This window comes from Sciurus carolinensis, chromosome 1 (genome assembly GCF_902686445.1).
Source record: "Sciurus carolinensis chromosome 1, mSciCar1.2, whole genome shotgun sequence".
NCBI lineage: Eukaryota > Metazoa > Chordata > Mammalia > Rodentia > Sciuridae > Sciurus > Sciurus carolinensis.
In genome coordinates this window covers 137,011,738-137,024,030 of record NC_062213.1, presented here as the reverse complement: position 1 = coordinate 137,024,030, position 12,293 = coordinate 137,011,738, and the positions used below count along the sequence as shown (strand labels likewise).

The window sequence follows — 12,293 nt, the reverse complement described above, 5'->3', positions numbered from 1 at the left end:
ATAAATACTTATTAAGGCCTTGAATGGAAAAGAAAGTTAAAAAATAGTCTCTACCTTGAGAAAGCTCATAATCTAGAGGGGAGACTAACATGAAAACAAACATGTATGAATGAAATAGTATCAGTTCTACCTTTCAGTGCAATGAGGGGATGGAGTTAAAAAGGGTTTCACAGAAGATATGATCACAAGCATCTTTGAAAACAATATTTTGGTGTTCTGCCATTGTCATGTAGATTTCTGCTCTACAAGTTTTATCCTCAGCAGGGGTACACTGCTACTTTCTCACACAGGGTTCTGCAAGTTCCAGAAAGATTGTATATAGGAAAGAAGAAGGTAGACAGAAAGAGAAAGACAAAAAGAAGAAGGAGAGAAAGGGAGAAAAGAAGGAAACGAAAAACTAAGATTTATGGAATACCTACAATGTGTCAAGCATATGCATTTTCTAATTTAATTCTACTTATAATTCCTCAAAGTATATATTCCTACTCATTTTTTCTCAGAGAAGAAACTTCCCACATAACTTATTTCATTTTAGGAACACATACATTTTCCAAATAAGACAGAGATATGAGCCCAAGTTTTCAATATACATCTTTTATTTGCCAATGAAATGTAATTCTTTAAAACTTGGACCTGAAGAAAACTGAAATGAAGAGTGATTATCACATGAGGCAAGTTAATACTGACTGTCTCCTAGATGGTTCCTGACAGAGTGGGTTAGTGTCATGGATCACAGAACATAGGCATCTGGATTTTAACACTCATTGTAGTACTACTTGGAGATTAGATGAAAAATATGACTTTCCACCTTGCTGCAGCATTATCTTCTTTAGTTCCTCCCTGAACCTACTCAAGGCAGTTCCGCCAGGGTCAGTTGCAGAATGAACTCAACATACTAGCGTGGGCATCTTGGCCAAGTGTAAAGAATATTATCCTGGAAGTTCAAGTCTTCAGTCTTGCTCTGGGCCTTCTCAGCATTCAGTCATGGGGAGTCACTTACCTTCTTTGAATTTGTTTTTCATCAGTATAGTAAGGATAGAATTCCAGGATCTCCTTACTATAGGAGTTTTGATACTTCACAGAAAAATGCTGTATAAACTGGAAAAATCTACATTAATGCCAGATGTTATGTTCATGAGAAAATTCTTGTAATAAATATCTAATTTAATCTAAAAAAAGAACTTACTACATCTTGAGAAGGCAGCTATGATATATCAAAGTCATTTTAAGGTGAGAAGGCCACTGATGAGCATACTCATAACTGATTCAAGGATCAGGGGCAAGAAAAAAAAAATCCAAGGTAAGTAGAGAATGGACTGAAGATTTGAAGAAAGACATCCTATTAAGGTTCATGCAGGGAATACCTATCAGTCAAATGGTCAGAAAAGGAAAGTGATTTTTAAAAATCATAGAGAAATAAGTCTCCTGTTTCCAAGTAGATAATCATCTTTGTGGTTCCTTGCTTGGAAGTTATTTCTTATCCCAATGAAAAATTCAGGGAAATGAAGAGTTCCTGACCTGCTGAGAGTAGACCACAGTGAACAACCATCTATAACTCTCAGAGATCTAAATGATCCTATAACAACATGAGAAATAATTATTACTTGGAAGGCATAGAAATGACCATGTTTGGGATAGTGTAGTCTATAGTCGATATCCTTTGGACCGTAAATGTGACCATGCACTAGTGCATTTGACCAGCAGGCTGGGAAAATGGGGTAAGGATGAGTTTGGGGTTACAGGGAAACCTCTGGAAGGGAGCAGGAAGAGAAAGAAATTGCTGATTATGAGAAAGGATACAAAGCCTAAGAGAAACCAAACTTGGAACACCAGAGGCCGAGGGTATAAAGCTAAAGTAACAGAAGTGTTGCCTTAAAGATAAGGGCTGGGAGCTGAAGAAATAACTCCTTTTGAGAGTGCTCGCCTAGCATGCGAAAGGGCCGCTGTTCGAATCCCAGGTGCCTCAGAGGAAAAAAAAAGGTAAGGGTTGGTTAGATAACGAGAAAATACATGAGAAGTTTGAGATGTTCTACATTCACCATCAATTAAGAAGAATTCATATACAACCTAAGAAATGATAATTCTGGCTGGGAAGGGAAACAAAACAAAACAAAACTGAAAACACAACCAAAAAACCCTTCCAACAACAGCAATAACAACAACAACAAATCTAAAAAGGAGAGCTATGTTCCAGAAGTAGGAAGAAATGGAGGGTGTTAGCATTTTTTGAAGACTTATTAAATGTCATATACTGTGCTGAATGCTTTACTTTTTATTAAATATTTAAAACCACCCCAAAAGTGGGAGATACTATTTTCATTTTACAGATAAGAAGTCTGAGGCTTGAATTTCAAGTCAGCATACAGTTGGGTCAGCTTTATATCAACTAAGCAAAAAGACCAGAGGGATTCAAGGACAACTAACGGGGTGCTAAAAGAAGGAGCTTAACAAAGTTAATATGACATTCTAAGAGAAACAAAGCAAAACCAAACCAAGAAAACTTACTTTTGGACCTGGTGCTCCAGGTGGTCCCTACAACATAACAAATTTAAAAAATTATTTATTTAGTAGACATCCCAAACAAGGCAAATTTATCTTCATTAATGGTTAACAGATATAAATGTAAATGTACTCACTGGAGGCCCTGGTTGACCTTTTGGGCCTTGGGGACCCTGAAAGAAATAGAGATAAAGCATGATATGTATAAGCTTGGTTTTTGGTTTGTTGTAAGAAGGAGAACTAAGATTGAGCCTCTGCACATTGTTTTTACACATGAGGCAAGCCGTATGATTCAAAATTGCTTTAGTATTTCAAAACTCTTGCACTTAACCATCATTCATATTCATGAGCAAACTGGATATGTACTTTCCTATTTTACTGCTATAACCAGAAAATAAATTTACTCATTTTAATAAACTATTATAAATGTTTATATTTAAAAATGTTAATACGGTCTAAGCATGTTTCTCCTGTTATTTCTACATGTCCCCCACTTAGTCATCAAAGGCAGAAACTTCAGTGTCCTCAGACATCTACTTTTCCTTCATATACCATAAGCTGGATACCATCATTCTTTCAAAATACTTCTCCATCTTCACAGCAACTGTATTGGTTCAGAGCTAATCATGTACTGTGTACTGAATGTTTTGTCCCCCTTAATTCAAAGACTGAAGTCCTAAGCCCTGATGTGCTCAAGGTAATTAGGTCGTCATTAGGGTGCAGTTATCATAAATGAAATTAGTAGCCTTATAAAAAGAGATGTGAAAGAGGTGATCTGTCTCTCTTCTGTGAGGATACAAGAAGGTGGCGTTCCGCAAACCAGGAAAAAAGCCCTCACTAGATACGGACTCAGTGGGTATCTTGAGTTTAGACTTCTCAGCCTGTGAGAAGTAAATGCTTGTTATTTAAGCCCCTCTAGCTTATGGTAATATGGTATAACTTCTGAACTTACATAAACATAATATTTTGCCTGTATTCCTACTTTTACTTTTTGACTTTATTTTCTCCACTATGCTAACTGCATTCTACTTATAAAATGGAAATCTAATAATGCCCATTATTTAGTTCAGTCATTCAGTGGCTCTGTATTGTTTAGAGAATAAAGTATAAATTTCTTAATAGTTTGAATAGCTACCATTTACTGAAATCTTATTATGTACTAAGTTATATTTCCATTTTACAAAATAATATGGAATGGTTAAGTTACAAGCAAATAAGGGGAAGAGGTAGGATTAAAATCCAAGTTAATTAATTACAAAAGTATAGACCAGGTGCAGTGGTGCATGCCTATAATCCCAGCTACTTGGGAGGCTGAGGAAGGAGGTAGGCTAGTCTGGGTGACTTAATGACAGCCTATCTCAAAATAAAGGACTTGGGGTGTAATTCAGTGATAAAGCACCCCTGGGTTCAACCACTAGTACCAAAATAAATAAATAACAAACAAACAAACGAATAAGTAAATGTTCTGAGTCATCATGCACCACTACCTCTTCTTAAGGTCTGGTCCTTATTTTCATTTACCATCCCCCTACACAACATCCATACTCAATTACTTATGCAAATCTTTCAAGTTCTTTCATACATGTATGTGCTATTTCCTTGACCTGGAAATACTCTACCTTTTTCATATGTTGAAGGCCCATTTCTGTTCTAGTACTACTTAAACATGACATATCCATTTGCCTATGCACCATGCCACCTCCTTTCTTTTCCTCTACTTCTGCATTCTGTGGAACAGGTATCCTGGAAAGTCCCTAAGAACACTTAAAGTATCTTAGATAACTTTTCATTTTCTGGAAAAAGAATAGCACCTAATAGTCAGTATTTGATAATTGTTATTTAATAATTGAATGAGTGAAATGATGATAAAATTAATTTGTATTGATTCAGAAATTAGAAAAGTTTAAACATATATAGTAAAATGTCAAATGTTATGCAGGCATTTTAAAAAGTGAAAAAACAATCATTGTTAAGGTCTTGTACATTTGCTCAAAGTCAACTTGTTAACACTAAATATTGAGACAAACTCAGATTATAGTTATAAGATGGCAAATAAAAATTAATCTCCATCTGAGTTTTGTGTGATCTTGACATTATGGTTGACTTAGTATTCTCTTTTATTGCCAAAGCTGTTGATCCTGAGCACGCTGTAACAGCTAGAACAAAAAACACAGAGTAACTAAAAAAGGGTAGAGTAATCCAACATGATGCTTGCTGGACATTTCTTAGTTTGCATGGTTTGTGATTACAATCTTAAGCAAAGAATGTATAAAACTTGTGCCTCAGAAGCTGCATGTTACTGAAATGTCATAATAGAGAAAGCCTTTTAAATATACAGAGGTTTAGAGTAAACTTTGCTAAATTTCTCCTTTCTTGATCAACATTGTAAAAATGATAAGCAGCTGTAATATTTTACTCTATGTAATATGTTTCTGACATTTGCAATCTCTTTCTGAGGATTCAATACAAAAATATATATCCATATGTGACTGTGAAAGAGGAAATTATCATAGAAGAATGAAGAAAAGGTTTCTACTACTGATTTTATTGAGTTCATTTTGGCTTAGTACTCAGAAAAGTCAGTTTACCACAAATATGATCAAACAAAATACTTCAAAACTACCAAGGCAGGGCAGGGCAACCCCAATATAACAACTTCACAAAATAGGTCAAGTAGTAAAATAAAACAAAATATGATTCTAACAAGAAAATTTTTGTTAGTATTTTTTACTCCTCTAGTTAATACACCACTAAGACGTGGATTCAATTTATATATGTACTATATAAAGCAACCTATAATAGAACTAAGATAATTTCCTAAAGGGGAACCAAATTAACATGAATGCTTATGTTGGTTATTTGGCTGTAATGAAAACACTGCTTTTGAATCACAGTAGATTCTCTCCTCTTAATTCCAGAATTTACATATGATCTTCTTCAATTGACAGTTTATCATCAGACTTTAAAAATACCAATAAATGCATGTCCTTAAACCTGCACAGGTTAGTCTTTTCCCTTACGTAAATCCTTTATGTCATTTCATTATTTAATTTCCTTTATGTAATGCCATCTTGATTTAACTTCATGATCTCTACTTTACCTGGCTCAGTTGCAGAGTTTCCCTTTTCTCATTTATAAATTGGGGAGCTTTCCTTGCAGGATGTTTAAGCATCCCCATTCTCCACCTACTGCATGCTACTGGCAACTCTTTTTTTTTCCCAGTCTCAACAACCAAAAATGTTTTGAGACATTGTCAAATGTCTCTTGTAGGTGGCAGGGCAAATGGTTCCTGTTGAGAACCATTGGTCTAGATTTAATTGAGAGTTTAGTAATATTAAATAAGGTTCAGTAGGTAGTAATGTAACTAGGATGGAACCAGAGAGCTACAAAGCCTAAGACATGACTAAATCAGGAATCTACTCTTCAGGCTGTCATATGAAGGGCTAGGCTACTCCTGATACAGGTTTTTCACCTAAGTTGTTCTTAATCCTTATTTTTCTGAGAGGCACAATGATTTCTAGAAAAACATAATTGCATGGGAACTGGGAGACCTGGACTCTAGTCTTGTCTTTGTAACTGTTTTGTTATATGTCCTAGGATAAGTTGCTTATAACACATGGATCTCAGATATCTTGACAGTAACATAACAAGTTTGGTGAAAATAATTTCCAAAATTCACTTTAGGATTGTGATTTTCAAGTGCTTTCTCAATTTTATTCCTCACACTTTATATCTGGAGAAAGGAGGCATATCTGGGCAAACAGGTTGGAAATTTTAAATTTGAAATTTATATGGATATAGGGAATATGTACTTGAATTAAAAGAGTAATAGTTTTTCATTTGAATGAATTATACTATGAATTTTAAAAAGAAACATGTACATATTTGCTTTCAAATTCTTCATCTGTTAAGAATTGAAACAAAATTGTTAATTTGTTAATATTTAGGAAATATTTTTTTGTATCTTAGTTTTTCCTTATTTGCTTAAAACATCCTTCTCACATGCAAGTTGGAGGCAAATAAGATACTTTTGCTAATCAAGGTTTATGAAGACATTAATTTATAAGTAATATTTGAGAAATATTGAGAATATTTCAGTGGCATTCTTCAGCATTTTACTAATTTTCATTAAATAATATGCTTTGAAAATGAAGCAGCTAATCTAAAAATCCATGTAGAGATTATTCTTTTTTCCTACTTCTATGGTTTAAGTTATATGTTTTAAGTTGGGAAATTCTGTCATAGTCCTTTTCAGACAATTGGCAGTGGAATTTATTTCTGCTGTAAGTTAAAAATTGTATTTTTTTTGCTAACTGTACTCTACTATTTCTTAAAATACTCCTTATATTACTTACTCTCAACATTAATTATGTACTAAAAGTGTTTTGGGATCTCATGGAAATAGAACATTTTTGTAACTTTTCAAGATTAATTTGCCAGCAACACAATAATTTTGGAGTAGCAGGAGAGGAGAGAATTCTACATTCTATCCATTAGGAGGTCTTTGTAAGATGCCACAAAACTCTGGGTCTGTTTAAAGAACATATATGAGTTGAGGGACTTATTTCTAAAATAGTCATGGGTAGGCAGAATAAAGTAAACATAGAATAGAAAGGAATTCTATATACAGCAATACAGAAACAGGTCTTTTAGTGTGGAAAGGAACGTTTTGGGATGAAACTAGAATTTATAATGTTAAGTTACAGGAGATATGAAGCTTTCAAACCAAGAAACCCAAATTTATGCTGAAGGATGAACTTTTAATGTGTTATGCAATGAGCTGTGGTCTTTGTATTTTTTAAAGTCACAGAATAATGCTTTGTTCTAGATATAAAACTTTATAAGAAGAGCATAGCTTTATCAATTCTTATACCAGCTTCATGGAAAATTTGAGAAAAAGATTAATAAAGCTAACCTCAAGTGATTGTTGTGATTCTGATCTTTGTATGAAGAGTGAAATATCTTATTTGTCTCAATGCAATATTTGCTAATAATTTATTTCCCAAATGCCCCTTTTACTTATTTTTTCTGAGACTAACCTTCATGAGGACATTATATTCTGAAATACAGTAACCAATTTTAGGAATTTTTAGCCATTTATTTAAACTTTCCCTTTAAAGAAAACAAACTCGTAGAATGTACTGAAAAATTTAAACAAGAGTGTGAGAACTACCACTAAGCTTTTCCATAGAACCAAAGGAGAAATGGTTTAATTGTACATCTTATGGAGTAAGATAATTGAAGAATCATCTCTAGATTACTTCTATAAAGCTCCTTAAACTTCAATGGAATCAAAGAAAAAGAGGTGATACAAAGATATTTGGTACCAGTTATTCAACAATAAAGCTAGAATAAACTCATAATTCTAATGTGCCAGTTAATCTTTTTTTTTTCAGCAGCTAATTTAGTTACCTACACTAAATGTCACTGTGTCTGATACCCTTCTCCCTTGATTGCTGGGAATTTGCACCTTATTAATAAACACAGCTATGGAAATCTGCATAGCAAAAGATTCATAAGTTATATTAATTTAGAAAATGCTACTTTACCGGGGTAGAATTGGAAATAGCTGTTAAATTTTTAAGTTTAGGGAACAGTATTTATTCCTTTAGCCATTCATTTATCACATATTACCTACTAAATGGCAGGTTCTGTTCTAGGTTCTGTTCTGTTCTGATAACCAGTATACTGTACTATGGTTTGAGTGTGTCCCCGAAGTTTCATGTTATGGAAGCTTGCTCCCCAGTGTGGCAATGTGAAGAGATGGTGGAACCTGTAAGAGGTGAGGACTAGCATAAGGTGGTTAGGTCATTGGGGATGCCGTCTTTGGAAGGGGTTACTGTAGTTCATATCGGGCCTGGTTGGTTCCTGCAAGAGTAGGGATTATAAAAGAGCAAGCTGTCACTTTTTACTTTTTTAAAGTGAGTAGCAGAAAGATCAGTAGAGTAAAGGGAAGGGGACAGGGGGAGGGAGGAGAAGAGGAAAGGGCTTGGAAGCACTGGGGACTGAATTAGAGGAAATTATATTTATGCTTTTATAATTATGTCAAAATGAGTCCTAATGTTAGGTATAACTAACAAGAACTAATAAAAAGAAAGAAAGAAAAAAGCAAGACTGGCCCCCACAAGATCTCTCCCTCTTACATGTGTTTCTGCCATGATGACATCCTCTATGTTGTAATATAGCCAAAAGGCCCTCACCACAGTCAAGCAGATGCTGGGACCATGTTTTTGAGTTTCTAGAACTATGATGTAAATAAGCATTTTTTTTTTTTAGAAAGTATCTAATATTAGGAATTTTGTTATAGCACAAAAAAAAAAATGGACTAACATAACCAAAGTTCCCTGCTATCATGAAGTTTATATTCTAGTGGAGGAAACGGAAAACAATTTTAAACAGTGCTAAGTGTTATGAAAAAAACAAAACAGGGTATTGGTAAAGAGAATGGCCAGGTATAATGAGACAGAAGGCTTCTCTAAGATGATTTTTGAGCAGATACCTGAATATTGAGATAAAGTCAGTTATTTAAAGAGCAGGTGAAAGAATTTTCTTGGTAAAAGAAAGCCATATTCCAAAGAACAGAAAGAAGGTCAGTGTAGTTGGCAGGGGCGAAGTTGAACATCATGGGACCGGAGAGGCAAAGAAGGGCTAGTTCATGTAGGACCTTACAAATCAAGGTAAGGAGTTTAGGTTGCATTTGAAATACAAGTCACAGGGAGGTTTTAGGAAGAGGAGAGTGAAATAATCTGATTTATGCTTTAATAATATCACTCTAGTTACTATGTAGAGAATGGATCATGGTGGAGAAAAGTGAAAGCAATGGAAAGAAGTTGAGAGCCTACAGGAGATATTATAGGAATATAGACAATGTAACAATGATGAAAAATGAGAGAAGTCAATGGAGCAATAGGAATAATTCACCTCTACTTCAAACAACTCTTCTTTATGTTCTACTCTCTTTCTTTTTTTATTTCTTTCGTAGGGAGCTTATTTCTTTCTCTTTTATGTAGAATCATGGACATTAATATCTGGAAGGAACCTTAAAGGGGTCTATTCTACTTCTGAATGTAGTGCAGGAATATTAATTACTTCTATAATTCCAAGACAATGTCATTGGCTTTTAGTGATAGGAGCTCACTATCTCGCAAAACTATCTTGTCATGTGGCACTTTGTTATTATATCAGACTGCTTATTATTCGACTAGCTGAATTCAGCCCAGTACTCTGTTCATTCATTCATTCAATATTTATTGTATACTCATTATGTGCCAGGTGCTATGACAAGTTGGGGAATAGATGGCATCAAAGATGGTAGGTAGGGACTAGGTGGTATCAAACATATTTCATGCCTTCATGGAGTTCATTATCTCCCAGGAGGCTAAGCACAGAAACTGAAAATACTATTTAATAATAAGTTGTTTTAATTTTATCACTCATATTTTATCTATGCTCCCTTTCATAAGGCGACATGTTAAATATTTGAATACAACTATTATGTTTCAATACCCCAAAACTTCTCTAATTTTACCAATAATTCATGAAATATTTATTGGATGCCAACTATATTACAACTATATTTAATGTCAGCATTAAAACAAATAAGAACACATAAAATGTCTGTTGGGAGACTACATTCTAGTTAGGGGAGACAGAACAAAAAAAATACATATGTAATATGCAAGGTTGCAAGGAAATGGGTTAAGGAAAGATAAGGAGTCTCAGGAAGGTGGGGGCATTGTTATTAGATATAGACTAGTTAGAAAAAGTCTCTCTGATAATAGGACATTTAAGTAAAGAGCTGAGGCACAGGTGCCAGGCATTGGACTAGGTCCAGGGGTGGGAGCAGGGTAGAGCCAAGATATCAGCAATTCCACCCTGAGCAAATAATCTTTAAGTCAAAACTTCAAGGTCAGAAGAAATAAAGAATATAGTAAAGAAACAGAAGGTGCATAAGCCAGGAACTGAGAGAACAGACCAAATAAGAAGGATGTGATTAGGTTGCAGAATCTGACAGAGGCTAAATACCCCAGATAATTCAACTGGTCTTCCCAGGGCATGGCTTCCAGATCCTTTGCCATCCAGGATAGGCCTTCTCTGAAAGGACTTTAACTGTCTGTTTTTCTTTGGTGGGGATGGCCTGATTGGTGCCGTTACTTGCTTTATTCTGGATGCCTTATTTCTACAATGTAAGATTGCAGTTGTAATACATTGAGTTTGTAAACCATCATAGCCACTCATTTTTTTTTTTTTTACATGAAATGCCACAAGTACTTGAGGTATGCTAATCCTCATGGAAGTTATGTTCTAGCCACAGTACTTGCAGAGGTTAAGTCAGGGAGGCATGCAGAGGCAGAGAGGTGTGAGAACTACGCTAATTATAAGACTTCTGATTTTTCTTTCTCATTTCCAACTGCTCCTAGGGGATATGACTTCTGTATGTGTGTATGTTCTTGCTTCCTGTTATATTAAGTCTGCTGTGAAAAGGTGGGGGTACATTTCTACAAATTTAACACATCTACTTTAATGCTCCGTTTAGAACTTTTAGACTATCTAAAATCTCATAATTTCCTTTTTCAGTTGATTAATATAACAGCGACATAATCATTCTGAGTTCCAAGCATACTCCACAATGAGAAAGAAAAATCTCTGCAGTCATGATGTAATCTCAACAGCTTTTAATCATGGCTTTCCTGCCATCTTAAAGTTTATTCTTATGGGTCTCATGCATTGCAAATGTCCCTATAAGGTCAGTGTGGATCCCATGCCACATGAGTACATTTTAGCTGCTCTGCCACCACCACCACCACCACCACCAACCCAACAACAACAACAACAAAGAGCAGTTATGTGAGATAGAAAACAAACAAACAAACAATGGAGCATTCACCAAAAGGAAATACACAAATAAATATACTTGTTTATTAACAAAAAATAAATAAGTTAATTTACTTCATTATGATAACCTTCAAACTATATCTATTGCTTATATAATGTTTTATACTCTAAATATACACAATAAATTTTTTATTTAAAAAATAAGCTCCACATTATCTCTTCTAGGGAAATAGTCCCTTTACAAATATCTTCTTTAATTGGAAAATAGGGAAACAGTGAAAGTATAAGCCATTTAGGTCCTGAAAGTACCTTTTGCCCAACTTCATAACATGGTTTCTAGTTGGCTGAAATATACAACTAATGATCTGCTTTTGCTATGCAGCCCTGGTCAGTGCTGCCTGGATAAAGTGTGGATGTACCTAAAGCAATTTTGCAGTGCTCCTGAAATATGTAACTAATGATCTGCTTCTGCTATGCAGCCCTGGTCAGTGCTGTCTGCATATAGTGGGTATGTACCTAAAGCAATTTTGCAGTGTTCCTGTGCTGGCATGGCTGAAGATCGAAGATGACCTACCTCTTCTGATGTCTGACAAGGCAGATAATCACTCCATTTCACACTGTTAATCTGGGGAGAATGTGATTGGTAGGTTCTTCAACACATTTAGGGCTTATCAGATTTCACTGCAATATCTACAAAGGTTAATTCCACTTCTTGACAACTATAATTTTACTTTTATTCCACAAGAATCAGAGATATAATAATGAAGAACCCTAACAAGGTCCTTCCTTTCATAGAGCTGATAGCCTTGTAACAAGGGATATTATAAATAATCACAAAGTTGGTTAAACTTACAGTTTCACCTCTAAGGCCCTTTTCACCTCTGGGTCCCTAAGAGAAGGAAAAAAAGATACTAGTTCAGTGTTATTGATATCATTAATATCAGTGTTATATCATTAAA

The 12,293-nt window shown here is 34.7% G+C and overlaps 1 protein-coding gene across 2 annotated transcripts in view; it reads right to left on the bottom strand.

The window, feature by feature from the left end:
• Positions 1-12,293, bottom strand: part of Col24a1 (collagen type XXIV alpha 1 chain) — a 391,233-nt gene that overhangs the window by 28,416 nt on the left and 350,524 nt on the right. The window contains exons 53-56 of one of the 2 annotated variants that reach the window (XR_007104846.1): positions 12,188-12,223; positions 11,909-12,024; positions 2,637-2,672; positions 2,514-2,532 (exon numbers count right to left, since the gene is read on the bottom strand). Coding sequence is in view for 1 of the 2 variants with exons in the window: in XM_047523663.1 (XP_047379619.1) it covers positions 2,506-2,532; positions 2,637-2,672; positions 12,188-12,223 (99 nt within the window). In the remaining variant the exon portion in view is untranslated. Of the gene's footprint in view, positions 1-2,505; positions 2,533-2,636; positions 2,673-11,908; positions 12,025-12,187; positions 12,224-12,293 lie in introns of those variants that run through there. The other variant, XM_047523663.1, reaches the window with a different exon arrangement.